Source organism: Sarcophilus harrisii, chromosome 2 (assembly GCF_902635505.1).
Source record: "Sarcophilus harrisii chromosome 2, mSarHar1.11, whole genome shotgun sequence".
Taxonomy (NCBI): domain Eukaryota; kingdom Metazoa; phylum Chordata; class Mammalia; order Dasyuromorphia; family Dasyuridae; genus Sarcophilus; species Sarcophilus harrisii.
The window spans coordinates 445,871,953-445,899,329 of NC_045427.1; the positions used below are offsets into that span (position 1 = coordinate 445,871,953).

At 38.0% G+C, this 27,377-nt stretch overlaps 1 protein-coding gene across 2 annotated transcripts in view; it reads left to right on the top strand.

Annotated features, from left to right (window-relative positions):
• The window catches only part of PTGS1 (prostaglandin-endoperoxide synthase 1), a 45,453-nt gene extending 19,641 nt beyond the window's left edge, over window positions 1-25,812 (top strand). For both annotated transcript variants that reach the window (XM_031954249.1, XM_031954250.1), the window contains 9 exons: window positions 8,707-8,823; window positions 8,997-9,137; window positions 9,922-10,065; window positions 11,318-11,499; window positions 14,075-14,158; window positions 14,717-14,963; window positions 17,396-17,682; window positions 21,526-21,673; window positions 24,899-25,812. In XM_031954249.1, coding sequence (XP_031810109.1) covers window positions 8,707-8,823; window positions 8,997-9,137; window positions 9,922-10,065; window positions 11,318-11,499; window positions 14,075-14,158; window positions 14,717-14,963; window positions 17,396-17,682; window positions 21,526-21,673; window positions 24,899-25,254 — 1,706 coding nt within the window. In that variant the 3' untranslated portion in view covers window positions 25,255-25,812. The remainder of the gene's footprint in view (window positions 1-8,706; window positions 8,824-8,996; window positions 9,138-9,921; window positions 10,066-11,317; window positions 11,500-14,074; window positions 14,159-14,716; window positions 14,964-17,395; window positions 17,683-21,525; window positions 21,674-24,898) is intronic.
• Window positions 25,813-27,377: the final 1,565 nt, after the last annotated feature.

The following is a 27,377-nucleotide window of genomic DNA, read 5'->3' on the forward strand; positions in this document are numbered from 1 at the left end:
CTTTTCTATCTCTTTCACCCAAACAGCAGGGCAGGAAAAATCCTATTTACCTTTCTCTTGAAAATGAGGGGGGGTGGGTAGCAGCTAGATGGTGCAATAGACAGAGCACCAGCCCTGAAGTCAGGAGGACCTGAGTTCAGATGTGATCTCAGATACTTAACACTTCCTAGCTGTGTGATCCCTGGGCAAGTCATTTAATTCCAATTGCCTCAGCAAAAAAAAAAAAAAAAAAAAAAAGAAAATGAGGGAGGGGAGGGAATGTGGATTGAAGCATAAAAGAAAATGAGGGAGGGGAGGGAATGTGGATTGAAGCATAGTATTTTTGCCCTTTTTTTTTTCTTTTCTTTCTTGTGTTTTTTTCCCTTTCTGGTCTGATTTTTCTTGCACAACATGACAAATATGGAAATATGCTTAAAAGAAATGCACATATTTAATCTTTGTCAGATTGCTTGGGGGGGTAAGGGAAGGAAAGAAAAAAATTTGGAACATAAAATTTAAAAAAATGAATATTGAAAACTATCTTTACATGTATTTGGGGAAAAAATAAAATACCATTGGAAAAAAAAAAGAAAACTTGGGGAGAATTCCATTACCTCCCAAGGCAGCTCATTCTACTCTGGAGTAGTTCTCATTATTAGGAAACATTTCCTTCTATCATGCCCCAATAACTCCCACCTGTTGTTTCTTTTTTTTTCCCCCTATTCTTTAGGGTCAAGAAGAACATCTTTCATGTGAGAGTCTTTCAAATACTTGAAAGTAACTATGATGTGCCCCCAAAGTTTTTTCATCTTTGGGTTGAATATCATTTTTCACATAATATGATCTTGAGATATTTATTATTACTAATTGCCTTCAAATTTTGCTTTCTTGTCTTTTTTGGAGGGGAAGGAGGAGGTGGTAGTGGTGAGACATTTTGCCTTTTGCTGTTACAGTGTTTCTCTTCTTCCTAGAACAGCCTTATCTTTCCTCCAAAACAGCCCTCAAAACCTTTAATGTCAGCTAACATATTTCCTTTGAGTTTTCTCTCTTCTCCAGTTTTCTCTTTTTCTAAATATCCCCAATATTGTTAGCCAATGTGCATCTAACATGAACTCAAAGTCTTGGGTGCCCTTCTTTGGGCACTTTCTAGTTTATCAGTGGCCTTCTTAGTCTGTAGTGCCCAGAAACACAACACTAAAGTTGAGGTCTGATGAAGGCACTATGCAATGGGACTGTTATCACCTTAAACTTCTGTATGCTACTATGCCCACTTAATCTAGTCCAAGATTCAGATAACATTTTAGGTTTGCCTATCATAATGCTGACTCATGTTGAACTTGCAGTCCACTAATCCCTCAGATTTTTTTTTATAATAATAGCTTTTTATTTTTCAAAATACATGCAGAGATAGTTTTTTAACATTCACCCCTGCAAAATCTTTTGCTCCAAATTTTTCTTCTTTCTTTCTTTCCCTTCCTCCCCCCTCTCCTAGACAGCAAGTAAGCTAATATAGGTTAAACATATGCAATTCTTCTAAACATATTTCCATATTTATCAGATTTCCCCCCCAAAATATCATTGTTCTTCCCAGCTTCCTATAGCTTATAATTGTGAAGTTGATTGTTTTGTACGTAAGTTCAGGACTTTTATCACTACTGAATGTCATCTTATTGAGTATAGCCCCATATACTAGTCTGTACAATGTACAATATGTAGTGTCCTTTTTGGATTCTGTCATACATCGTGTTAAGTGTCCCTCCTAGTTTTGTAAATCTGCAAATTTGATGATTATAGGGTCCTGGGGTCCTTCACTGGAGACCTCCTTCCATGTTGATATTGCACCATTAGCAATTAATGCTTTGATCCTGGTCAACCAACCAGTTCTGAATCCAGCTGGATGTATTGTTTTAAAATTCATATTTCTCTATCCTGAGGCAGTAAGGTTATACAGTGGGTAGGATGCTGACTCTGGAGACAAGAAGACTGGAATTCAAGTTCAGCCTCAGTCACTTATTAGTTGTGTTTCACTGGGTACCTCATGTAACTTTTATATGCCTCAATTTCCTCATCTATAAAATGGGGATCATAATATGATCTAATTCCCAATGTTTTGTAGGGATCAAATGAGATATTTGCAAAGAATTTAGTGGTGTGACTCTAAGTAAACACTTAAGACATTAAGTAAGCACATAATAAAAATTGATTCTTTCTCCTCCCCCCTCCCTTCTTCTCTACAAAAATAGTTGGAAACTTTAATCAAAAGCTTTGCTTAATACCTTTCTGTGTACTTTTATATCCATTTTTTCATTAGAGCTTCATAATTGTCCCACAAAGTAGGGAGAACATATTCATAAGAAGTACAACAATTATTATACTAAATATAGTAAACAAATATGCTTTAATAAATATAACAATATAATCAATATAGCATAATCATTAATTATTATAATACTCAAGAAATGAGCAAAGGAAAAATGCATGTAGAAGAGCCAGGACTTGGACTCAAATGTAATCAATGTGGACTTGTAGTCAGAAGACCTGAGATCGAATTCAGTTTCCTACCTTTCCCATCTTCTTATAACATCCCATGACCACATACTCTGTGATCCTAGTGACTCTGATTCCTATTCTTCTTTACACAAGACACCCCATCTCCTGACTGAGCATTTTTCCTTGCTGTTGTTCCCCATGTCGGTAATGCTCTTCCTCTTCATGTCTGTCTCTTGGCTTCCTTGGTATCCTTCAAGTCTCAGCTAACATCCCAACTAATGCCTCCCTTTCTGTAAAAAGCCTTTCTAGGTCTTCCTTATTCTGAGTAGCTTCCTCTGATATTATATCCAGTTTATTCCTTTGTCTTTCTTGTTTGTACTAGTTATTTGCATATTTTCTCCTCCCTTAGATTGTAAACTCCTTGAGGACAGGGACTGTTTTTCTCTTACTTTATATCCCCAGTGGTTAGCACAATGCCTGGCAAATAATAAGTACTTAATAAATGTTTATTGACTTTACTTGACTTACTTTCTTTCACTTACTGGTTGTGTAACTGTGGACTTTATGAACTTATTTTCCTCACCTAAAATAACAGGATTAATATTATTCCTCCCAACTCCCTTTTAGTAATGTTTTGTGAAATGTACTTTCACAGAGCACCCTAAGCTCTAACAAATATTATCAAAGTATGAATAGGCATTTATTAAGTTCTGGTATTTCCAGAACCTGTATTAGGCACTGGGGATATCAATTCAAAAGCAAGACAATCCCCAAGTTCCTCAAAGCACTGTCATTCTACTGGAACAGGTGTTTTTTGTTTTTTGGTTTTTTTTCACTGCAGTCTGTGAATATTGTAATTGGGAAGATGGATTGGAAAGGGGCAGAAGCTAGATTTAGGGAGATCTATTAGGAGAAAATTATTGTAGTACTCCATGTGAGTGGTGATAAGGACCTGAACTAAGGTGCTCGTAGTATGAGTCAAGAGAGGGACATCTTTTATATAAGATGTTCTGGAGGTAACGTTGACAATTCTTTGCAACTGATTGGATAGTGAAGGTGAGTGAGTGAGGTGTGGAGGCCGAGTTTTAGATTTTGACTCTGGATGACTGGAAGGATGATACTGCCATCAACAGAAATAAAGAAGTTAGAAGAAAGGGTGGCTTTTTTTTTTTTACATTTTTTTTACATAAAAAAAATATGAGGATCTCCATATACAAAATAGAAGACAAAGAGAAGATTGTTTATGAAATTGTGAATTTTAATTTTATGCTTCTTGTTTATTTAAAATGTATATAATAAATTCAGCCCTTTCCTTTCAAAACAGTCCTGCTTATTTATTTGCGTTTCCTTCAGAACTTCTTTCTGCATTCCTCTGAGTGCTTTTAAAAATGTTTAAATGAACCTCTTTTTTTCCCTTTTTATTTTTTGGACATCATTCTTGCTACCCTAGTTATATTTCTTCCTTAATTAAAAAAGAATAAAATCCTTTCTTACAAATAAGCATGATCAGTCAAAATAAATTCACACAATAACATGTCCAAAAATGTGTCTTTTACTACAATCATTGCTGCTCTCTGTTAAGTAGGTGAGTAACATTCTTCATCAAAGTTTCTCTGATGATGTGACTGGTCATTGTTTTAATCATAATCCTTAGGTCTTTTGAAGTTTTTTTTCTTTACAGTGTTGTTATCATAAACAAATTTTCTTCAAGTTCTGCCCACTTGACTATATCATTTCATATTTTTCAGGATTCTCTTTTGCTGTTTCTTATGACATTAATGCACCACAATTTCTTCAGTAATTCCTTGAATAATGGACCCTCAGTTTCCAATTTTTTGCTTTTATTTATTTCCTTTTATTCTTCTCTTCAGAATCCGGAAGCTATTTTTCTTATAACTATTGTCCTCCTTCTTAATTTCTCCCATCCTATTTTTGTCTGTTGTTCTGTTGAGTTTGATTTATTTTTATGCCAATCTCTTTGTGTATGTGTGTATGTCTTTAGCTCTTATTTGTCTAGTTCAGATACGAATAAAGTTCATCTGCTATCTGCTGTCCTTACCATTTCCTCTACAACTTCACATATCCCCTAATTATGAAAGCTATTGAGTTTACCCCATTCTTCCTCTTTTAGATTCCTTCTATTTTCTCTTTTGTTTCCCATCTGAAACTCACAGAACAGACTTGAACATATTAATGTTTCAAAAGGACACTTGTTTTTCTCTTCCTTTTAGGATATTAAAACCCTGCATCATTATATAGCCTCTTCTAATTCCTCAAACAGATTTCTTTTTTTCAAGGTTTCTCTTCAGTCTTAGTTTCCATTTCAAAGCCCTTAATGAGCTTTGGACTTTTCATTAGGAATGCTTGAAAGTCCTCTCATCTTTTAAAGATCCTTTTTTTCTTTTTTGGTGGTAGTAGAAGTAGGAGTGGGAAGAAGGGTTAATTCAGCTTTACAGGTTTAAGTTAATCTCACCTGCAAACCCTCATTTTTACCTTTTGGAATATTGCATTCTAAGGTCTCTTCTTAGTTGTAGTGAAAGTTGTCAGGCCTTGTATTATCTTGACTTTGGTTCTTTGCTATCTGAACTCTCTGACTGCTTACAGTATTTTTTCTTTGACAAGGAAGCTCTGCATTTAATGGTAATATTCCTAGGTGTTTTCATTTTGAAATTTCTTTTTAAGAGGTGATTGGTGGGTTATTTCTGCTTTTATTTTGCTCTCTGACTCTAACAGATCTGGCAAAATTTTCATTTATGTATTGTTTGAAATATATTGCTCAAGGTTTGTTCATTTTTTAGTATTTAAATTATGATTTGGGGGAAGTTTGTAATTCTTAGATTGTCTATCCTTGATCTTTTTTGATTTCATATGTTTTTGAGGCCAGATATCTTACATTTTCTTTTATTTTTTCAATATTTTGATTTTGATCTAACATTTCACATAATTAAATGGAGTCACTGATTCCTCTTTGGTCAATTCTAATTTTAGGGAATGCATTACTTAGTACAAAACTAAGATTTACTACTTTCTATTCTAAGCTTTTTAGAACTAAGCTATTTATTTATTCAACACTTTAATCTTTCAGTTCTTTGCTCCAAATTGAAACCTTTTGTTTAAATTTTTATCCCTTGCTGTATTTCTTCTAGGTATTTGTAATGTTCAGGCTAGCTTTCTAGAGGTCCTTCAGTTAGGCCTTGATCTCAGCAGGATAGATGCCTAGAGAATGATCAGGAATAGAGTCTAGAATCTTTATTACGCCCCAGTCTTGATCTTAGTGGAGGAGTGCAGGAGAGCCACCAGGAGAATGGGCAAAAATGGAATGTCTCATTTCTAGTCCTTCTTAGCCCTTAAACACCTTGGTTTGATTACATCATTATAGCATATTATGTATGTGTGAACTAACGAACTATTATATCACCATGCTAAGTATTAAGGATATGGATACTAAAGAACCATCATCTCATCAATTCCACTGAGTTAACTCCTTGTTGTAAGTATTCTTGCTTCAAGTATACTTCTCCAGAGTTTCAGCCCTTTACAGATATTCATGTTACTCTTGCACAAAAAAAAAAAAAAAAAAAAAAAAAAAAAAAGATTCTTCTTGCAGTGGCTTTGGAGTTATTTTCTCCTTCAGCAGCTGATGGATTGGAAAGAATGCTAGGCATGGAGTCAGGAAGAACTGAATTCAAAAAGAGTTTCTGACACTTACTAGCTGTGATACCCTGGGAAAGTCACTTAATCACTGACTTGTCAGTTTCCTCAACTATAAAATGAAGGTAATGATAGCACCTACTTTACAGGGCTTTTGTGAGGATTGAATGAGTTTTTATTTGTAAAACATTTAGTATAGTGTCTAGCACATAAAGATTCTTAATAAATACTTACTGTTCTCTTTACTTTTCTCCTACTTGGATTTTTTGATATCTCTGGATATCTTTGGATATCTCATAATTTTTTATAATAGTCTTTCTATATCTTCTTGTTTTTACTCATGTCTCTAGCCTCAATTTCTGAAGTGGGGCTTTGTGCTATATCCAAGATCCATTTCCTGTTTCTTTTTTGGATGTGCCGGCCAACCTTGTTTGGTTTTATTTTTGCCTTGGATTAACTCTGATAATAGTGAAAATAATAATTATAACAATAATAGCATCAAGCATTTATGTGACACATACTGTGTAAGTACTTTACAAATATTTCTCATTTGATCCTCATAATAACCTTAGGAGGCAAGTAATACTGTTATCTCCATTTGACAATTGTAGACATAGCTAGTCAGTATTTGAGGCAAAATTTGAACTCAAGTCTTCATGATTACAGCCCATCACTCTATCCACTGTATCATCTAATTGCCTAACCTCTACCTCCTGGGTTTAATTCCTCCCAGGACCTTTGAAATTCAAATTATTAGATTTTCAGAATCCTTTATGGTATCTCAAATCAGAGTTCTAGGATCCTTGGAACTTCTGGTCTGAGTCCTACTGCCATTCCTGGATTGGTCACTGCCACTCCTGGTTGTCTCCGAAGTCCTTGTAGGTAATTTTCCATCCCTCTATCCCTCATTGGGATTTCTTGTGGGCAAATCTCTTCTTCTTGCCTCTGGATACAGGACCTTACAGAGCATACACCTCTGGCCAGTCTATGGTCATACAGACAATTTGTCACACTTCTTTGTACCTATGCTGGCTTTCTTTGCGTCCCCCTTTCCTGCTGACCGTGAACTATTTATGTAATTCTGGGAAGATGTCATTCACTGTAGCTTCTTATTAGATTTCTTGTTCATTATTTGGTGTGGTGTGTTTTTAGATTTTTATAGGAATGGTTATGAGGGAACTAAGCTGCCTCCATTCAGACAGTCCTTTTGATTGGATCTGAGATTGATTTTCAACATGTTGAGTTTGACATGCTAATGGAACATCCAGCTGGAAGTATCCAACAGGGAGTAGGAGATGCAAAACTGCAACTGGACTTTCTCCCTCTAGAGAATAAAGAGGATGTTTAGATATGAGAGTCATTTGCATAAATATGAGTTGTTGCCATGGAAGCTGATAAGATCACAAAGATGGATAAAAGAAGATTAGGAGGGCCCATGACACAGCCCTTGGATAGGGGTGTGACATGGGTTAAGATCCGGTAAAGGAAAATAAAAAAGATTAGTCAGGGAGATAAGAGAGCCACAGAACATCAATGTCACAAAGATTCTGAGAGGAAAGCATTAGTGGTCTTAGTCATTATTGGTTCTACCAGGTTCCTTTTAGATAGTTTAGAATTCAGGGGTCCTCAAACTACAGCCCTCGGGCCAGATGCAGCAGCTGAGGATGTTTATCCCCTTCACCCAGGGCTATGAAGTTTCTTTTCTTTTCTTTTTTTTTTTTTAATTTAATAGCCTTTTATTTACAGGTTATATGCATGGGTAACTTTACAGCATTAACAATTGCCAAACCTCTTGTTCCAATTTTTCACCTCTTACCCCCACCCCTCCCTAGATGGCAGGATGACCAGTAGATGTTAAATACATTAAAATATAAATTAGATACACAATAAGTATATATGACCAAAACGTTATTTTGCTGTACAAAAAGAATCAGACTCTGAAATATTGTATAATTAGCTTGTGAAGGAAATATGAAGTTTCTTTATTTAAAGGCCCACAAAACAAAGTTTTTGTTTTTACAATAGTCATCCGGCCCTCCAACAGTCTGAGGGACAGTGAACTGCCCCCCCCCCCAATTTAAAAAGTTTGAGGACCCCTAGTAGATGCCTGAATTCTATGGGATGTGAAGTGGTGGTTGGGAAGCAGATGGTGTCAAAATGGTTTATGAGGTGGGAAGAAGGAAAGCTAGGGTCCTGGCAGATTCCCCTCAGAGAGGCCAGTGATAAATGGGGAAAGGGCAGGGGAAAATCTGGTGCAATGGATTTGGAGTTGGAGGAGCTGCATTTGAAGCTTGCTCCTTATTATTTGTGTGACACTGAGAGAGTGATGTAACCCCCTTAGGTATCAGTTTTCTTGTTTATAAAAGCAGGCAAGTGCTTTTTGGATGTGGTGGCCATTTATAGCCTCTTTCAACTCTAATTTACATGATCCTAAGTACATGTGCCACTGTGGCATTTGTCAAGGGGGAGAATCTGGGTACTTTTGAGTCTTCTGGGGTTGATCACTGGTGAGTATATGGGGAGTATTTTATGGAATATTTAGAGATGTTTCTTTTCCCCATAATTCTGTAAACTCTTTCCCCACAGTGAACCCCTGCTGTTACTTCCCATGTCAACACAAAGGTGTCTGTGTGCGCTTTGGCCTAAACCGCTACCAATGTGATTGCACCCAAACTGGCTACTATGGCTCCAACTGCACTGTGCGTGAGTATTGCTCCCTGGGTCCCCATCCTTTACCATCTTTGCCTCACCTCTCCTTCTTTCCTTGACACCCCTTCCCCCCCATTCTTCCTGCCCTCCTGTATCTCTATATTCCTCTGAGCCTGCACTGGAGGATGTCTGATGAGATTTCTGCCTGCTACTCTCTCCCATACCAGCGGAGCTATGGACTAGAATCCGGGAAGCCTTGCGCCCCAGCCCTTCTTTCTACCACTTCATCTTGACCCATGGTCGCTGTATCTGGAACATTATCAACTCTACCTTCTTACGAGATGTTCTCATGAGACTTGTGCTTACAGGTATGTCTCTGTTCCAATCCCTATCACATCTTTGGGAATCTGCATCCATGAGTATCCTTCTTTATCCTCATATCTGAAAGGAGCTATAGGGGTATTGAATATAATGTATTAGAAAGTGTTAGGCTAGAATATAGTGTTTAATCTGAAAGATACCCTAAAACAAACAATGCTAGAAATTAGAAGGTTAAAGTTAGAGAAATTAGAATGTTAAAACTGGAGGAGATGTTAAGACACAGACTATCAAAAATTAGAGCCAGAATCTTTATCCCAATTTGTCAACTTTCCCCCTCACCAGGGAGGCCAATGGGGAGGTCCTGGATCTGGAGTGACTATATTGGTTCAAGGGACAGCAGCTTCAAAGGGAATTTTTAGTTTGGGGTTTGTCTGGGCCTTGGGTTCCGGGTAATCTATGGAACATCAAGATGTTCTGCTTTACTAAGTTAGAGGAATTCACTGCATCTGATAAGTTCAGCAGACATAAATACTAGAGTCAGTTTGATGTCAGATAAAGCTTTTACCAACTATGTTGGAACTTTGGGGTTCCTTTAATCTTATGTCTCCTATTTCCCCCTTCGTACTGGGGCACTGTTGTTCCTGCATGAGAGGGCTTGTCTTCTTTTCAGCCTGCGCAGCTTCTTAAGGTCAAGAGTTCTCTCTCTCCCTCTCCCACTGGGTGTGCTTTGAGCACAAGGATCCTCTGTCCCTCTCCTATGGGAAATCCCTGAGGGCAGTGACCTAAAAGTCTTTATGCCTAAGGGATTGTTCTGTCCCTCTCTTCCCAAAGTTCGAGCAAACCTGATTCCTAGTCCACCCACCTACAACTCGGAACATGGCTATATCAGCTGGGAGTCCTATGCCAATTTGAGCTTCTATACTCGGGTGCTAGCCCCTGTACCTGAAGACTGCCCTACCCCTATGGGGTTCAAAGGTAATTTCTTGGCTTAGGGGTGGTGGTAACCCAGGGGTTCAGCATTGAGTGATGGGGGGGTCTTCTTAATCCCAGGCTATATTATGGTCAAAGAATTTAGAGCTGGACAGCATCTCAGAGATTATCTGATCTACCTACTATATTTATAGATGAAGAAACTGAGGTCTAGGGAGCTTAAGTGACTTTCTCAATCTCACCCAGCCAAGAAGTAGATGAGTCTGAGCTCAGTACTCTGATCCCCAAATCCTGAATTCTTTCCATCACATCACAATGAAGATATGACTGAAGGGAGCTAGATTATTGTTTTGCTGCCTTCTGCCTGGTCAGACTCCATCTTTGTTGCATTCTGGGTTCTGCATGTTAGGGGGATGTTGACAGTCCGGCAGAGTTTCCAAGGAGGACAAACAGAATGGTGAGACCAAACTTGGAATATTTAACCTGGAAAGGAGAAGACTTACAAAGGACAGGATGTAGTTCTTCAAGTACTTGAAGGGGCGTCATGTGGATCTTAAGGACAAAACTAGTAGCAAAGGGTGAGGTGGAGGAGGTGAGGAAAGAAGTTGCCATAGTAGAGTTATATTTCAATTCAGCATAATTAAAACCCCCTGACACTCATAATTGGTCAGAAGTGAAATGGGCTATGCCTTGAAAAGGAGTGAGTTCCCCCTTCATTAACAATCTACAAGTATAACCTGAATCATCCCTTATTGAAGATACTATAGAGAATGTCCAGAAGCCATTTGTACTAGAGGACCTCTAAGGGCTGTGATTCTCTCAGCTGAGTCTCAGGAAATCCTCATGAAGGGAAATTATTCTATCACAGATGAGGGAACTGAGACCCTGGAGATATTCAGTGACTTCCTTAGCATAACACAATTGAGTTAGCTTAGAGAAAGGTCATAAGCCAGCTTCCTAGACTCCTAATAATTTCCCTTCCTTCCTTCCTTCCTTTCCTTCCTTCCTTTCCTTCCTTCCTTCCTTCCCTTCCTTCCTTCCTTCCTTCCTTCCTTCCTTCCTTCCTTCCTTCCTTCCTTCCTTCCTTCCTTCCTTCCTTCCTTCCCTCTTTCTTTCTTTCCTTTCTTTTTTCTTTTCTTTCTTTCCTTTCTTTCTTTCTCTTTTTCTTTCCAATCTGGCTCAGATGAGCTGAGGGTGGGTGGGCCCAAGAGGTATTGAGGAACCAGGCAATATTCTTTGGTTGACTGGATTATGGGAACCTCCTCAGCCTGCTCCACCATGACTCCTTTCCTCATAGGAAATAAACAGCTGCCAGATCCAGAGTTGCTGGCCCGACGCTTCCTGTTGCGGAATGAATTTGTGCCAGACCCTCAGGGGACCAATCTTCTGTTTGCCTTCTTTGCCCAGCATTTTACCCATCAATTCTTCAAAACATCTGGCAAGATGGGCCCTGGCTTTACTAAAGCCCTGGGCCATGGGGTGAGTTCCTTAATTCTATTCCCTGTATAATAATGCATACATACACGTATATGTTATATGTATGTATATGTATGTGTATATATATGTGTGTGTATGTATATATATTTGTAGTCAAGTGATCTGACTGTCACTTTGAGCTAGTGATTTTCTTTGGGATCTCAGTTTCCTCATCTGTAAAAGAAGGGAAATGAACTTGATCATCAAAGTCTCTTTTGGCATGGGAGAGATCTTTGGAGAGATCTTTCTGTCAGACCCCTAGGTTGTCATTCCATCAAAGTCAACTTGTATCCTCTTGCTCTGTTTCACTGCTCTAAGGGAGATATAGTTCATAAGAGTTACAAGTATCACCTTCCCATGTAGAGATACAAACAATTAACTTTATTGAATGAAAACTTTTCCCCTTTCCTGTTTACCTTTTTATGCTTCTCTTGAATCTTGTATTTGAAAGTCAGATTTTCTGTTCACCTCTGGTCTTTTCATCATGAAAGTTTAAAAGTCTCTTATTTTATTGAATATCCTTTTTCCCTCCTGAAACTTTATGCTTAATTTTGGTAGGTCATTGGTTTTTGCTTGTAATTATAGTTTTTTTGCCTTCCAGGATATCATCTTCAAAGCTTTATGCTCTTTTAATGAGGAAGCTGCTAAATCCAGTGTAATTTTAACTGTGACTCCTTGATATCTGAATTATTTGTTTCTGGATGCTTGCAGTATTTTCTTCTTGACCCAAGAATTCTGGAATTTGACTATAATTCCTGGGAGTTTTCATTTTGGGATTTCTTTCAGTGTTGTTTTACCCTGCTATTCAAGTTCTTTTTTAAAAAATGGCTTTTAGATAGTCTAATACAGTGGTCCTCAAAGTGTAGACCAAAGAATTGTTGGGGTCTCTGAAACCCTTTCAGAGGGTCTACAAATTCAAAATTATTTTTTATTTTTAATATAGTAAATAGCTATAAATATAACCCATGTGAACAAAAACTCTTTGAACAGATCCTCGATAGTTTTTTTTTTTTAACAACATGAAGATACTGAGAACAAAGGTTTGAGAACCACTGGTAATACTACCACACTATCTATTCTGTATCTGTTTTAGAGATCAGTTGTTTTTCCAATGAGGTATTTTATTTTATTTTTAAAATTTTTTTCATTCTTTTGATTCTGATTGATTCTTGATTTCTCTTAGAGTCCTTTGTTTCCACTTGCCCAATTCTAATTTTTTAAAAATGATTTTTTTTGGGGGTTAGCTAAATGGCACAGTGAATAGAGCACTGGTCCTAGAGTCAGGAGGATCCGAATTCAAATCCAGTCTCAGATACTTAACACTTACTAGCTGTGTGACCCTGGGCAAGTCACTTAATCCTAATTGCCTTTTTTTTAAAAAAGGGGAAGAAATTATTTTTTTCAGTTAACTTTTGTACCTTCTTTTCCATTTGGCTGATTTTACTTTTTAAGGAGTTGTTATCTTTTTCCAAGTTGATGACTATTTTTTCTTTTTTTTTTCTTTTTTCTTTTTTTTATTTAATAGCCTTTTATTTACAGGATATATGCATGGGTAACTTTACAGCATTAACAATTGCCAAACCTCTTGTTCCAATTTTTCACCTCTTACCCCCACCCCTCCCTAGATGGCAGGATGACCAGTAGATGTTAAATATATTAAAATATAAATTAGATACACAATAAGTATACATGACCAAAACGTTATTTTGCTGTACAAAAAGAATCAGACTCTTAAATATTGTACAATTAGCTTGTGAAGGAAATCAAAAATGCAGGTGTGCATAAATATAGGGATTAGAATTCAATGTAATGGTTTTAGTCATCTCCCAGAGTTCTTTTCTGGGCATAGCTGAGTTCAGTTCATTACTGCTCCATTGGAAATGATTTGGTTGATCTCGTTGCTGAGAATGGCCTGGTCCATCAGAACTGGTCATCATATAGTATTGTTATTGAAGTATATAATGATCTCCTGGTCCTGCTCATTTCACTCAGCATCAGTTCGTGTAAGTGATGACTATTTTTTCATGATTCTCTTGCATCCCTCTCATTTCTTTTCCCAATTTTTCTTCTACCTCTATTATTTGGTTGTTAAAATCCTTTTTGAGCTCTTCTAGGGTGGACATTTTTGGGCTTGAGATCAATTTATACTTATTTCTCTTTGAGTTTTACATGTAGGCATTTTGACATTGTGGTCCATCTTCTGAGTTTGTGTTTTGATCTTCTCTTTTGCTATTGTAGCTTTCTGTAATCAGGGCTTTTTTTGTTTTGCTCATTTTTGAACTATTTTGTGACTTTTAAAGTTGAGCTCTGCTCCTGGGACATTATCTCAAACTTCTTGATTTGGGGCCATTTGCTGGTTGTGCCAGGGACTCAGTTTGCCTACTGAGCTAGGATCACCTGATCTGGCTGCAATTGGGATTTCATAGAGCCCTCAGATTAAAAGAATCCTTGTGGGGTCATCTACGCTCTTACGTTGGTCCTAGTGTTTACATTTTGTTCTCACCTCTCTCCAAAGTCCTAATTTACAGGCAGGAAAAACCTGACCATATTAATTGAGTCCCCTCTCTGGTCTTCTTAGGTGGACCTCGGCCACATTTATGGAGACAACTTGGAGCGCCAGTATCAACTCCGTCTTTTTAAGGATGGAAAGCTCAAATTTCAGGTAGTCTTGGGGTTCTGCAAAATAAAGTCTGAGCCCTTGCCAGCTCTGGAGTAGCCAGAAGGAGGAGTAGAAGGTTTGGTATAAAGTGGGTTTAAGTGCAAAGGACTTCCTTTCTTTTGGATATACTTTGGGTGAGAGACATACAGGTCAGAAGTGGAGATGCCTAATAATTCTTTGATCCCCTATCCCTCCATGCTATGTGAAACAGTGACACTTATAGTCAGATATGCAGAATGGGTTCAGGGGCAAGAAGAGGGACAGGCTAACCTGATGTTTGGAGAGGGGATATTACTTACTGCTGACTTCAGATTTCTGCAAAACTATCACATGGAACAGAAATTTAAATGGGTAACAGACAAATTTGAGCTCAGCATAAGGCTTCTTATCATCAGAACTATCCAGCAATAGGACTGGTTGTCTTAGGAGATATTGAATTCTCTGCCACTGGAGAGAGCTGGAAGGTCAGTTACAGCATTGCTCCTAAGACTCCTCTTATGGGTAGGATTCTAGAGGATATGACTAAGTTATAGGTGACCAGGTCCTTTGATTCTCTTGTAGATGGTGGATGGGGAGATGTATCCACCATCAGTGGCTGAGACTCAAGTGTCCATGAAGTACCCCGCAAATGTGCCTGAAGCTCAACAGATGGCCGTGGGCCAGGAGGTGTTTGGGCTGCTCCCAGGCCTCATGATGTATGCTACCATCTGGCTTCGGGAGCATAATCGTGTCTGTGACATCTTGCGAGATGAGCACCCCACCTGGAATGATGAGCAACTCTTTCAGACAACCCGACTCATCCTCATAGGTGAGGGGAAGCTCTGTGCCCAGATCCAGATTTGTCAAGGAGATGTTGGAGGTTCCTTTCCCCAAAGCCTACATTGGGAGCAGCGGTACTGGGGAATGTGATGAAACAAAAAGAACTGGTCTTGAGGTTGTGTTTTGGCTATATTCCAGGTATTGGCTATGTGAGCTTTGGCAAGTGGGTAGGGCTCCCTTGCCTGAATCTCTGAGGCCTTTTTGCACTGCTGACATTCTAGGTTCTGTTTTCTAAGATTTCATATGTGGAGCTCTATTCTGGGTAGGTGGTACAGAGGATAGATCAATTGACCTGGGGGAGGAAGACTGGATCTCAAAATTGACTTTAGATACTTACTGATCATCTTAGCTTGGATAAATCATTTAACTCCTGACTCAATTTCCCCATCTGCAAAATGGGGATCATTAGATAGCACATACCTCTCAGGGTTACTGTTGTGAGATTAAATGAGAAAAATATTTAACATGTACTTTGAAATGCTATATAAATGCTAACTATTATGTAAAGCCTGTTAATTTTCTCCCCTAGGATATCTTGTGTTAGCCAGGCCTGCCTCTGGAAAGCTAGGCTAAGGGATGAAGGTCAAAGGATTTAGGATCCTAGTTCCTGTTCCTCTAGGCAAATTTGAAATTCTCATTGATCATGGTCTCTTCTAGTTAACAACTACTTTCTTTCCCAAGGGGGAGTCCAGCTCAATATAAATATGGAAATGAATTAAATGTATTTCTCTAGCTTTCCCATTGTAATTAATTACTGAGCTAATCTTCCTTAGTAATAGAATTAGCTGAATACATGTAGATTCTTATAACCTTTTATTTATAAGTTAGCTGGTCATAAAGTTTTATCACATGCCAGCCATGTGCTAGGCATGATGCCAAGGAGAACACAAAGAAACACAAAAATGTGTTGTCTCAAGAAGTTCACAATCTAATGGATGAGATAATATGAAAATAACCATATATATACATATATATAACCATATATATATATATATATATATATATATAAAATATGCACAGAGTAGATGGAAAGTGAGCACAATCATAAATCAGAAGGCAAAGGCATAAATAGGACAAGTACTTTATATATTCACAAGCTTTCCAGTGCTGGTAGTAACATTAAGTAGTATAAATTTAATATTTATTTATTTTATTATTGAAGAATAAAATCATCATAAGTTTGTTCATTAAAATTTATGAAGCATCAATCGCCATTGGCATGCAAAGTAACACATGGGACATCTGAAATAAATTCTATCCAGATGAAAATGAAAAAAAAAAATCCCATCAGGTACAAATTAACTTCAAGATATCGATCATAGCTATTGAGCATGAGGTTTTTATGCTCTTCATAGTTCATAGCACATTAAAATCTACCAGTCTAGCTGGCAAATGCTTCTTTGTCTCCATAAACCATCTCGGCCAAGAAAGAATAAGGCTTAGTGAGGAATTCCATCTTTTCTCCTAAACGACATAGCAGACTTTGTTAGGCTCTCCAATAAGAGTGCCTTAACTGAGTTCTTTTGAACATTTCCCACCTGCTTGCTTCTTGTTGGTTAGGACAGGGAGACAAGAATGATTCAGAGGCTGGGCATTCCTAGGTTTTGGGGTCATTGTTGCCTGAATGTCAGATCATTTCCTGCTTAGCCATCCTGAAGGATCCCTCCCTGACATTACTCTGGTGACCCCCTCATCCCCCCTTCCCTCTGACTCATCAGTTCCTGTCCTTTTGAGCAGATAGACTTCTCTAGGGAGAGGTTATAGGGTGGGGACTTGTCTCAACTAGAATTAGTATAATTTACCAGGGATGACTTGGAGGAGGGACAGGAAAAGTTCAAGAGAGGGAAAGATGCAAGATAAATGGACAAGCAAGAATTGAGTGAGCTCTAGTGATTCTAGATTCATGCCCATCTTTCCCACTCCCTTCCCATCTGTAAACATTACATGAGGTTTGATACAGTTGTGGCATTCTTTGATTCTACCTACATTCTACCTACATGACTGGGACATTGTTTCACCTTTTTTGTGAGTATTTTCCTTCTCTGAGATTGGGGTTTGGTTTTCCTGTGTGATGGTGCCTGAGGCTCTTGGGGAACCTATCTTTTGAGCCCTTTAAGGAATTTTCAGAGTTAGGAGTTAGGGTAGTCCCCAGATAGGAAGATAGATTTGACATTTTAGACTTCAGTCAAGTCCTCTCATTTTACAGATTAGAACATTTAGGCCCAACTGCCAAAGAATTTATTTAATTCCCAGGGGTTGTAAATAGTAGATCCAGGACTCAGCTTGTCTGAACCTGCAGATTTGGTACTCTCTGCCTCTCTCAGTACTGCCTCATGAATGACCCAGTTCAGCTCAAGAAAGGGAAGAAGGAGCTATGGCCTCTTTCTTCTCTGATCCTTCTGACCTGATTAATTCCTCCAGGGGAGACCATCAAGATCGTCATTGAAGACTATGTGCAGCATCTCAGTGGATATTTCTTGAAGCTGAAGTTTGACCCTGAACTGCTTTTTGGAATCCAGTTTCAGTATCAGAACCACATCTCTGTGGAATTTAACCATCTCTATCACTGGCACCCACTAATGCCTGACTCCTTTGTGGTGGGACAGGAGGAATACAGCTATGAGCAGTTTGTGTTCAATACCTCCATGCTTTTGGATTATGGTGTGGAAGCCCTGGTGGATGCCTTCTCCCGACAGAGGGCAGGCCAGGTAGGTCCCAAGTTGGTGTTGGCCCTCATTCCCACTTTCTTGTGCCAATTCTGCCATAACCAAAATGAGGTAGCAATGGAAAAAGTAATGGTTAAGGGTCAGAAGACTTGGATTTGAATCCTGACTCTGTCAGAAGAAGTTACAGTTCAGTATACAAGTATAAGTTGTTTTAGTAAGGAAACCCATCTTTTAGATTTTGTTTTTACAGCATAATTGCCTGAGAAAGCATTTACTCAGCTCTTTCTTTGTACTTGTATTCCCAGTGCACAGTGCCAGGCATGTTGTAACATAATAATGATATCTCTCAATTATATATCACTTTAAGGTTTGCCTTAATCCAGGTTGTGTCATTTGGTTCTCACAGCAGTTCTGTTAGTTAGGTGGATGCTGTTTATCACTCAGGATAGCTAGATGGATAAAGTACTCGGGAAAATTCTTGTTCGAGAATTCAAATCTGGCCTCAGATATTTACTAGCTGCGTGATCCTGAGCAAGTCACTTAATCCTGTTTGCCTCAGTGTCCTCATCTGTAAAATGAGCTGGTGGAAGAAATGCAAAGCACTCCAGTATCTTTGCCAAGGGAACCCCAAATGGGGTCATGAAGAGTTGGATACAACTGAACAAGAGATTTATGGCTCTCATTTCACAGATGAGAAAAGTGAGACTGAGACATAGGTTAAATGACTTGCTGAAGGTCATACAGCTAGTATGTGACAATTCAGGTCTTCTTGATCCTAAAGTCAAATGTCAATTGAGGTCTTTCTGATTCTAAGTCCATTCACTTCTGAATGTGAAGTGAATATAAATACATAACATTTTGTGCAGCTAAAATGAACTAACATATATAAAGCACTTTGGCAACCATAAAGCGCTACATAGATGGTAACTATAATTATTCTATGTTGACTGAGCAATTGATTTACTATGTGGGAAGATTAGCTAGCTATTATATAAAACCCTAAACTCGGTGCTACCAGACTCAACCACAAGAGGGCAGAAGATCCTAACAGCAGATGCAACCTAGAAGCCAGTAATTTCAGACCCCATTTATGGTTCCCACAGGACAGGTAGCTGTGGGTTAGTGGTTGAGCAGCTGCGATTTGAAGTGTGGTTGAGTAAGGTTTAGGTGCCTTTCCTGACCCCCACTGACTTGATGACTTTGGACAAGGCATTGAGCCTCTCAATGCTCCTAGGCAATATCAAGTTGCAGATCTGTGAGGAGAGAGGGTATTTTCTCTTTGGGAGTTTTTTACCCCAATACAATCCCAGGTCTAGTGCAAAAAAAAAAAAGTATATCAGAAAAATGGGGAGGGGGCAGCTAGGTGGTGCAGTGGATAAGGAGTGGATAGATATGGCCTCTGACACTCAATACTTCTAGCTGTGTGACCCTGGGCAAGTCACTTAACCCCCAATTGCCTCAAAACAAAACAAAACAAAAAAGGATATTGAGGATTACTCTCCAGAGCTATTATAATTATAATGCTACCAGCAGCAATATTCATTAGTCTATAATACAATATCATGTTATTATTCCAAATAAACAAGATACTCTTAAAATGAAATCCTACAAAAGGAAACAAACAAACAAAAAAAAAGTAGATGTATCCTGAAAAATGATGGCGTAGAAAAAGTGCTGAATTTGGAGTGAGAGGAGATGGTTTCAAATCCTAGCTTACTATACTCTCAGAGGTCAAAAGGCTATCTTATCAAAGGAAGGTCTCTTAGATGCTATCATCCTATAAAATCTGAGTTGCAGTTCTTGGGTTTCCCCTCTCTGAACCTCAATATCCTATCTGTAAAAATGAATAGAAGAGTGAATCTGAAGGTTAAGTGAAGCAATAATAACTCACATTCCATATAACTTTAGGTTTTACCAGTTACTTTTTTTGGTAACAATTTTGTTGAGATTGGTAGAGATAACATGTGAAAGGCACCAAAGCAGTATTAAATTCTATTTTCCCCCTCCCACAAATTTCCCAAATTATAATATTAAAAATTACTTTAGCATTTAGATTTGGTGGGTCAGTAAATATATTGCAGGATGTGAAGTCAGGATTATTTGAGTAAAAATCTGAACTCGGACACTGACTAGCTGTGTGACTTTGGGCAAATCATTCAACTTCTGTCTGCCTTAGTTTCTCCAACTATAAAATATAGATCATAATAGCATCTACCTCCTAGAGTTGTTATGAGGATCAAATGGGATAATACTTGTAAAGTGTTTTTGAAAATATTAAGATATTATATAAATGCCAACTATTATTATTATTATTAATAACCTGGATTCAAATCCCAGCCACTTACTAATGTGATTTTGGGCAAGCCACTTCCCTTTGAACCTCAGCTTACTCATTTTTAAACCTGAAAAGGATAAATTAGAGGATCTTTTAAATCTCTTCCAGATTTAAACACATGATCTTCTGAAAGCTTTGGATTTTCAAGTCCAGTCCCATGGCATTTATTGTTTTTCAGTTATGTTTCACTCTTCTTGACTATATTTAGAGCTTTTGGAAGCAAATATACTGGAAGGGTTTACTATTTTCTTCTCCAGTTTATTTTATTGATGAAGAAACTGAGACAGGTGTTAAATGACTCCCTCAGGGTCACACAGCTAGGAAGAGTCTGAGATACCAGCTGTCTTTATTGGTTCCTGGCTATTTGACCTTCAGTTAATATGCTACCACTGGGTAGGTGTAGTTGGTGGTTTCCAGTTTTGTATTGTGTAGTCCCATTAATTAGGTTTCTTAAAGATAGAGGTACTGAAAAGGGGAGTGTTTGCCCATTCACCTATGCTTTTAAAAAAGAGGGAAAAATAGTTTTCTATAGGAAAACCACTGACACTTTTCACCTTGTAATGTCTTGGCTAGCTTTCTGGGGGACCTCTGGACAGGCCTTGGTCTCAGCAGGATAATCACTATGAGGATAGTCAGGAATAGAGTCTAAAGTCTTTATTGTCTCCTTCATAGTCTGTTCACTCTGACTTACTGACTTGATCTTAGTGGAGGAGTGCAGAGCCACCAGGAGGATAGTCAAAGATAGAATGTCTCATTTCCAGTCTTCTCAGCCCTTAGATACCCTATTACAATTACAATATTATAGCATACTGAATATATGTGAATTAGAGAACATCACCATATTAAGTACTAAGTATATATGTAAACTATAGAACCATCACTTCATCAATTCCATTGAGTTAATACCTTATTTCAAGTATACTTCTCCAGAGTTCTGGAACTCTACATCACCTGATGAATTTATTCTTCATGGATAGTGTGAAGTGGGAAAAGGGTTTGGAAATAGAGACAAATAATCCAGTTTTCAAATCCTATCTCTACCATTTTCACTTGGTTTGGCCAAGTTTCTTATGGATCTTAGCCCATTTGTAGAAAGGAGAGAGGGAGGTCAGACTTGTTTATTCATTTAAATTGTGTGACTTTTTGGGACCCCATTTAGGATTTTTTTTTGGCAAAGATATTTGAGTAGTGTACATTTCTGTCTCCAGCTCATTTGACAGATGAGGTATGGAGGTAAACAGAGTTAAGTGATTTTCCCAGGTCCACATAGCCAATAACTGCCAGAGGTCAAATTTGAACTCGGGTCCTCCTAATTCCTCATGTCAACTATCTGCCAAAATCAGACTTGATGATCCCTAAGTTTCCTTCCAGTTCTGGCTTTTATGAGTGTTGCTATAAATAGGAATAAATAGCTACAATTGGTACTTTAATTCGTAACCCTTAATTTTAATGAGTAAAAGTGATTGATCATAGATTACTTTTTTTTTTTTAAAGTATGAAAATGGCTCCTATTCTCTGGCTGTGACATGACTGTGCTTCTTCTTCCCCAGATTGGTGGAGTTGGGAACATCAACCACCATGTGTTACATGTAGCTGTGAGCACCATTAAGGAGTCAAGGGAGCTGAGGCTGCAGTCCTTCAATGAATATCGAAAACGATTTGGCTTGAAACCCTACACCTCCTTCCAGGAGCTCACAGGTTAGTGGCACCCACCTTGGTTTCCTCCAGCCTCTGACTCCCATGTTTCCTGTCTGGGAAGAAATGGACTTTATGGTATGGGCCAGGCACTAGAATAGATCAAAGGAGAAGGAAGCTGTGAGAATAAGGTTGAAATTTAACAGTAATATTACTGACAATAGTAAAATGTAGAAGATCCTTTCTTATTTGTCAAGGTAGGGAGAGATGCTAATCTTTTTATCTTTTAGTATATAATAAATGGTCTTCCTGAGCTTCTATGGAAAAGTTTTGATTACCAGTTCTTAGATATGCTGGTCCTTGGACAACAGAAAGATAGTCTATTCCTGGGAATATAACTGGTCTTTTCAACTTGGTGTAGGATCCACAAATATTGTGTCTTAGGGGCCTGGCTTTTGTGTCCCGAGAGTTCATTTAAAATACATCAAAGCCTCAAAAGAAATACATTAGGGGAGGCATACTACTATTATCACCCCTAACTACCACCACTACTACTACTGCTGCTGCTGCTAGCTGCTGCTGCTGCTACTGCTACTGCTACTGCTGCTATGGTTGCTGCTGCTAGCTGCTGATGCTACTGTTGCTGCTGCTGCTGCTGCTACTGCTGCTATGGTTGCTGCTGCTAGCTGCTGATGCTACTATTGCTGCTGCTGCTGCTACTGCTGCTATGGTTGCTGCTGCTGCTACTGCTGCTATGGTTGCTGCTGCTGCTACTGCTGCTATGGTTGCTGCTGCTGCTACTGCTGCTATGGTTGCTGCTGCTGCTACTGCTGCTATGGTTGCTGCTGCTGCTACTGCTACTATGGTTGCTACTGCTGCTATTGTTGTTGCTGCTGCTGCTACTCCTATTGCTCCTATTGCTACTGCTACTGCTAGCATTAGTAGTCTGTTTCATTTATCTAGCATAGAAGTTATAGGTAAGTGCTGCTAAGAGTCAGAGAGGCTTAAGGTATCTGGCTTTTCCTGTTCTATGATCTAACTGTATGCTTGTATGCCAGATTCATTGTTAGGGAAATCTGGTTTTTCTCAGAATATTGGGCTCCCCACTGTCATATTCAGTGGCTCATTACTTTCACCCTATTTCTGAGACATGTCTATTTTGGGCTATATCCTGGGATATAGAAGGGATGGACATAAAAGAAGTAGTCAAAGTACAAACATGAATTGGAAATAGGAAATGTAATTTATTCTTACTTGAAGAAAGTCATAATAAGCACAAGAGAATAATAGTGAGCACTGAATAATGACCAGAACAAAATCCAAAAGCTTGTGTGGAGGTTAATATTCAAACTCCACTGGAGGCTAGAACAGGTTTTTCCAGATTGCTATTTAGCCATTTTATATTCCACTCATGTTGACATATTCACAGCAATCAACTGAGTGTGATCTTTGTGATCTCTCTGATGCTGATTCCTGCCTTTGTGCTCCCTTAGCTTTGATTCTTTCTCCTGGTGATGGTTGAATTACTCCAAGGAGGTACTTTCTCTTGTTGCCAGACACTGCCTCTCTATAGAGTATACCATCTCCACTGCTAATGGCTTTAGGTCTCTAGGGCTTTGGATTTCCCACAAGCCTCTATACCTAAGGAAGTAAGATACACAAAGGAGGAGGTTCCATACTAGATAACCCCTACTTGATTCTCTAATCAGCTCCAGGTTGTCCAGCCTTTAAATGGACAGTATAATCATTCTTTAGTATATTCATGGAGTCCTGTATCAGCAATCAGTGAGGCTCTAACCTAGTGCTGTGTCAGTCATAGCTCCCTCTAAATTTCCAAATGGTCAACAGGAATGGTTCCTGAGATCCACAGGTAGGCAGGTCTACACATGTATAATGCTTTATATTTTTCCAAGAACTTTGATATTCCTTTACCTTCTGTGACCCTTGCTTTTAGCTCTTGACCTCTCTTTGAATCAAATCATGGCCTTGGGAACTTAGAGCACCTTGGGTGTTTGATGATTTGAGCATTTTGTACACTCTTGTACAGTTATTCAATGATTTTGGAGTGGACTAGTGAATTGCTCTAAGTAAATTGGGCTCTAAGTCCAATTTAACTTTGTTGGTTCTTGAATGGATTGGACTGCACAGGAATGGAAACACAAATTACTACCATCCTTGTCATCCTTTTCTCTATACTTTTTTCCTTTGTCTTTCTTAGTATCTGGATAGCTCTAGTTCTCTTTGTAGTAGCCTTAGAGGTAAATTCATTATAGATATTCATTTTCTAACTACTGATCTATTTGTTAGATGAGAGGTTTGAAAAACTTTCTGTGTATCTTTTGAAAATAAGCATTTCTTAGTTCATGTTATCTGTTGCCCATGATATGCTTTCCCACTAAAAATCCTATGTCCCAATCCTAGCCTAATACTCTTGCGTTAAAGGAAGGGCTCATGTTGTCCTTATTTTTCAAAAGAAGAAACTGAGGTTCATATACAGGTCATAAACTTATAGGATTATAGGTTTAGAGGTAGAAGACCTTATATACCATTGAGTCCAACTCTCTTATTTTGCAGATGAGGATACTAAGATATATAGTGGTTAAATGGCTTCCCCAGAGTCACAGTTAGTGAATGTTTCGCCAAAGCCCAAGATGTAGCCACTATGTCATGCTGCCTCCATATTGAGCATACTGAAATGCCCTGAAATGACAATTCTAAGATGTCTATGACAATGATGATAATATTTGACACTTATACAGTACAACTTTTTTTTTTTTTTTTTTTTTTTGCTTAGGCAATTGGGATTAATTGATTGCCCAGGGTCATACAGCTAGGAAGTGTTAAGTGTCTAATGTTGAATTTGAACTCAGGTCCTCCCAACTTCAGGGCTGATGCTCTATCTTCTGTATCATCTAGCCGCCCCTGTATGATAACATTTACAAAATATTTTATGTTTATCATTTCACTTGATCCAAGAAACAACTCTATAAGGCAGGCGCCATGATTATTTTTATTATATAGAGAAAGAAACAGGTTAAGTGACTTTCTCAGAATTTCATAGCTACTATGCATCTGAGGTAGAATTTGAATTCAAGACTTAAGGTCTGACATTCTACTCACTACTCCACCAAACTGTCTAATCCCAAGTGTATTGTTCTTCCTGTTATATTACATTGGTTTTACAAGTGAACAGGGAAGGTTACTTCCCAATTACATAGCATGTACACAATTATTTCCAGGGTAGGGAGAGGAACTGATCTGATTTGTTCCCCTTTTGCCTCTTTGTAGGAGAGAAGCAGAAATCAGCAGAACTGGAGGAACTATATGGAGACATTGATGCTTTGGAGTTCTATCCAGGCTTGCTTCTAGAGAAATCTCTGCCTGATTCTATCTTTGGAGAGAGCATGGTGGAGATTGGGGCCCCCTTCTCCCTCAAGGGGCTGTTGGGGAACCCCATATGTTCTCCTGAGTACTGGAAGCCAAGCACATTTGGTGGTGAGACTGGTTTCAACATTGTTAAGACAGCCACGTTGCAGAAGCTGATTTGTCTCAATGTCAAAACATGTCCCTATGTTTCATTCCGTGTGCCTGACCCACACCAAGAAGACAACCAGAAGGTGAAGAGGCCATCTGCTGAGCTATGAGAGCAGTACTGGCATTCCAGAAAGCTGTGTGTGGTTCCTATTTGTGATCTGGAATTTGGGTTCTTAGTTTCATGTTTCAGACTGTTGGGTCCTTAGTTGGTTTCCCTAGTGTTCTGGAGCACTGCATTCTTAGCTAGCATTTCAGAGTTTTGGATTTCCTAATAGAGCTTTGGTTCCTAATAGACATCCTGGAATACTGACTGGCTTTCTAGAACCCCCAGATCCTAATTTGGTTCTCTAAAGCACTGATTTCCTCTGCCCTCTCCTGAATCACTAAGAGAACTTTGATCACCTAAGGAAGGACTCTTTTATGTGCTCAGGGTCCAGGAAAACAATATTGTGTGGGACAGTGGATTGCTGATGAAAGTGAGTGAAGTGGGATCTCTTCCTGGCCCTCAGATCCAGCCTAGTATGTTGGTAATGGTGGCTATGAATGGGCAGAGGGAATAGCTGATCTGCACTTCCCTGACAGTACTCCCTCTTCTCTTGCCTTGGATTTCCCAAGAGGGGCTCCCAGATCATCAGCTGAGACTAATAAAATTATCTTTTCAAAATGTCTTCCTACTTGTCTCCTGCTAACTTGGAGCTGTATCTCCTCCACTGCCTTCTTACTTCTGGAAACAGGTGTAGACATATCACTATATGTCTTGCCTTGTGCTACTTTTCTTCTGTTACTTTTCTATACAATTGGAGCTGAATGGTACTTTACCTCTAAACCTCTCTGATTTACCCATGTTGATGATAGTGCTTTAAACATCATTGTGGCTCAATTCTTTTCCTAGATATTTAAAAAATTATGTTTTTAAAAATAAAGAAAATTCTAGGTACATTTCATGAGTGAATTTGGAAGCAAAAATCCTAAATGAAATACTAGCTAAAAGATTATAAAATATTACAAAGATTATATATTAAGACCAAATGGGATTCATACCAGGAATGCAGGGATTGTTTAATATAAGGAAAACTATTAACATAATTGATTATGTCAATAATAAAAATAACAAAAATCATATAATATCAATAGATGCAGAAAAAGTGTTTGATAAAGTACAGCACTCATTTCTGTTATAGCCATTTGAAAGTATATGCACAAATTTACATTTTTTTAAAAAAGAAATATTTGCCTAAAAGCATTAGCAAGTATTATTTGTAATGTAGATAAGCTAGAAGCCTTCCCAGTAAGAGTAAGTGTGACAAGGATACTCACTGTCACCAACATTATTCACTATTGTATTGTAGATTCTAACAATAGCAATAAGAGAAGAAAAAGAAATAGAACAAATCAGAATAGGGAATGAGGTAATAAAAGTATCTTTTTTTGCAGATGATTATGATGATATTCTTGGAAAATCCTAAAGACTCAACTAAAAAGAAATAATTTCAGCAAAGTAGCAACTTATAAAAGAAATATATATACATATATTTATTTTATCATATCATATATATCATTAGCAATACTAAATATCACCATCAGGAACCTGCAGGAAGAGATAGATACCACATTTAGAATATTCTAGAAAGTTTAAAATACCTAGGAGTACACCTACCAAAATAAAACTAGGATTTATATAAAGAAAGCCATAAAAAAAACTTTGTACATAAATAAAATCAGATTTAAATAAATGGAGAAATAGTAATTGTTTATGGGTAGGTAGGGCCAATATAATAAAAATGAAAATTTTATCAAAATAATCCATATATTCAATGCTAACTCAGTTATGTTACCAAAAATTATTTCAAGGAGCTAGAAAAAATAATTACAAAATTCATTTGGAAGAACAAAAGGTATTAATGGACAAAAATGTAAAGGAAGGAAGTTTAGCAGTATCATATCTTAAACTATATTATAAAGCTATAAATATCAAAACTGGTACCACTAGATCAATGGAACAGAGTAGATTTTCAATCTACAATAGTAAATGAATATAGTAACCCAGTTTTTGACAAATGTAAAAACTTATATTTGGGGAATACGAATTATTTGGTAAAGATTATTAGGAAAGCTAGAAAGCAATCTGGCAGAAATTGGGCATAGAACAATATCTTATATCATTTACCAAGATAATTTAAAAATAACCTACATATAAAAGTCTGGATAACAAGAAACATATTACCTATAAGAC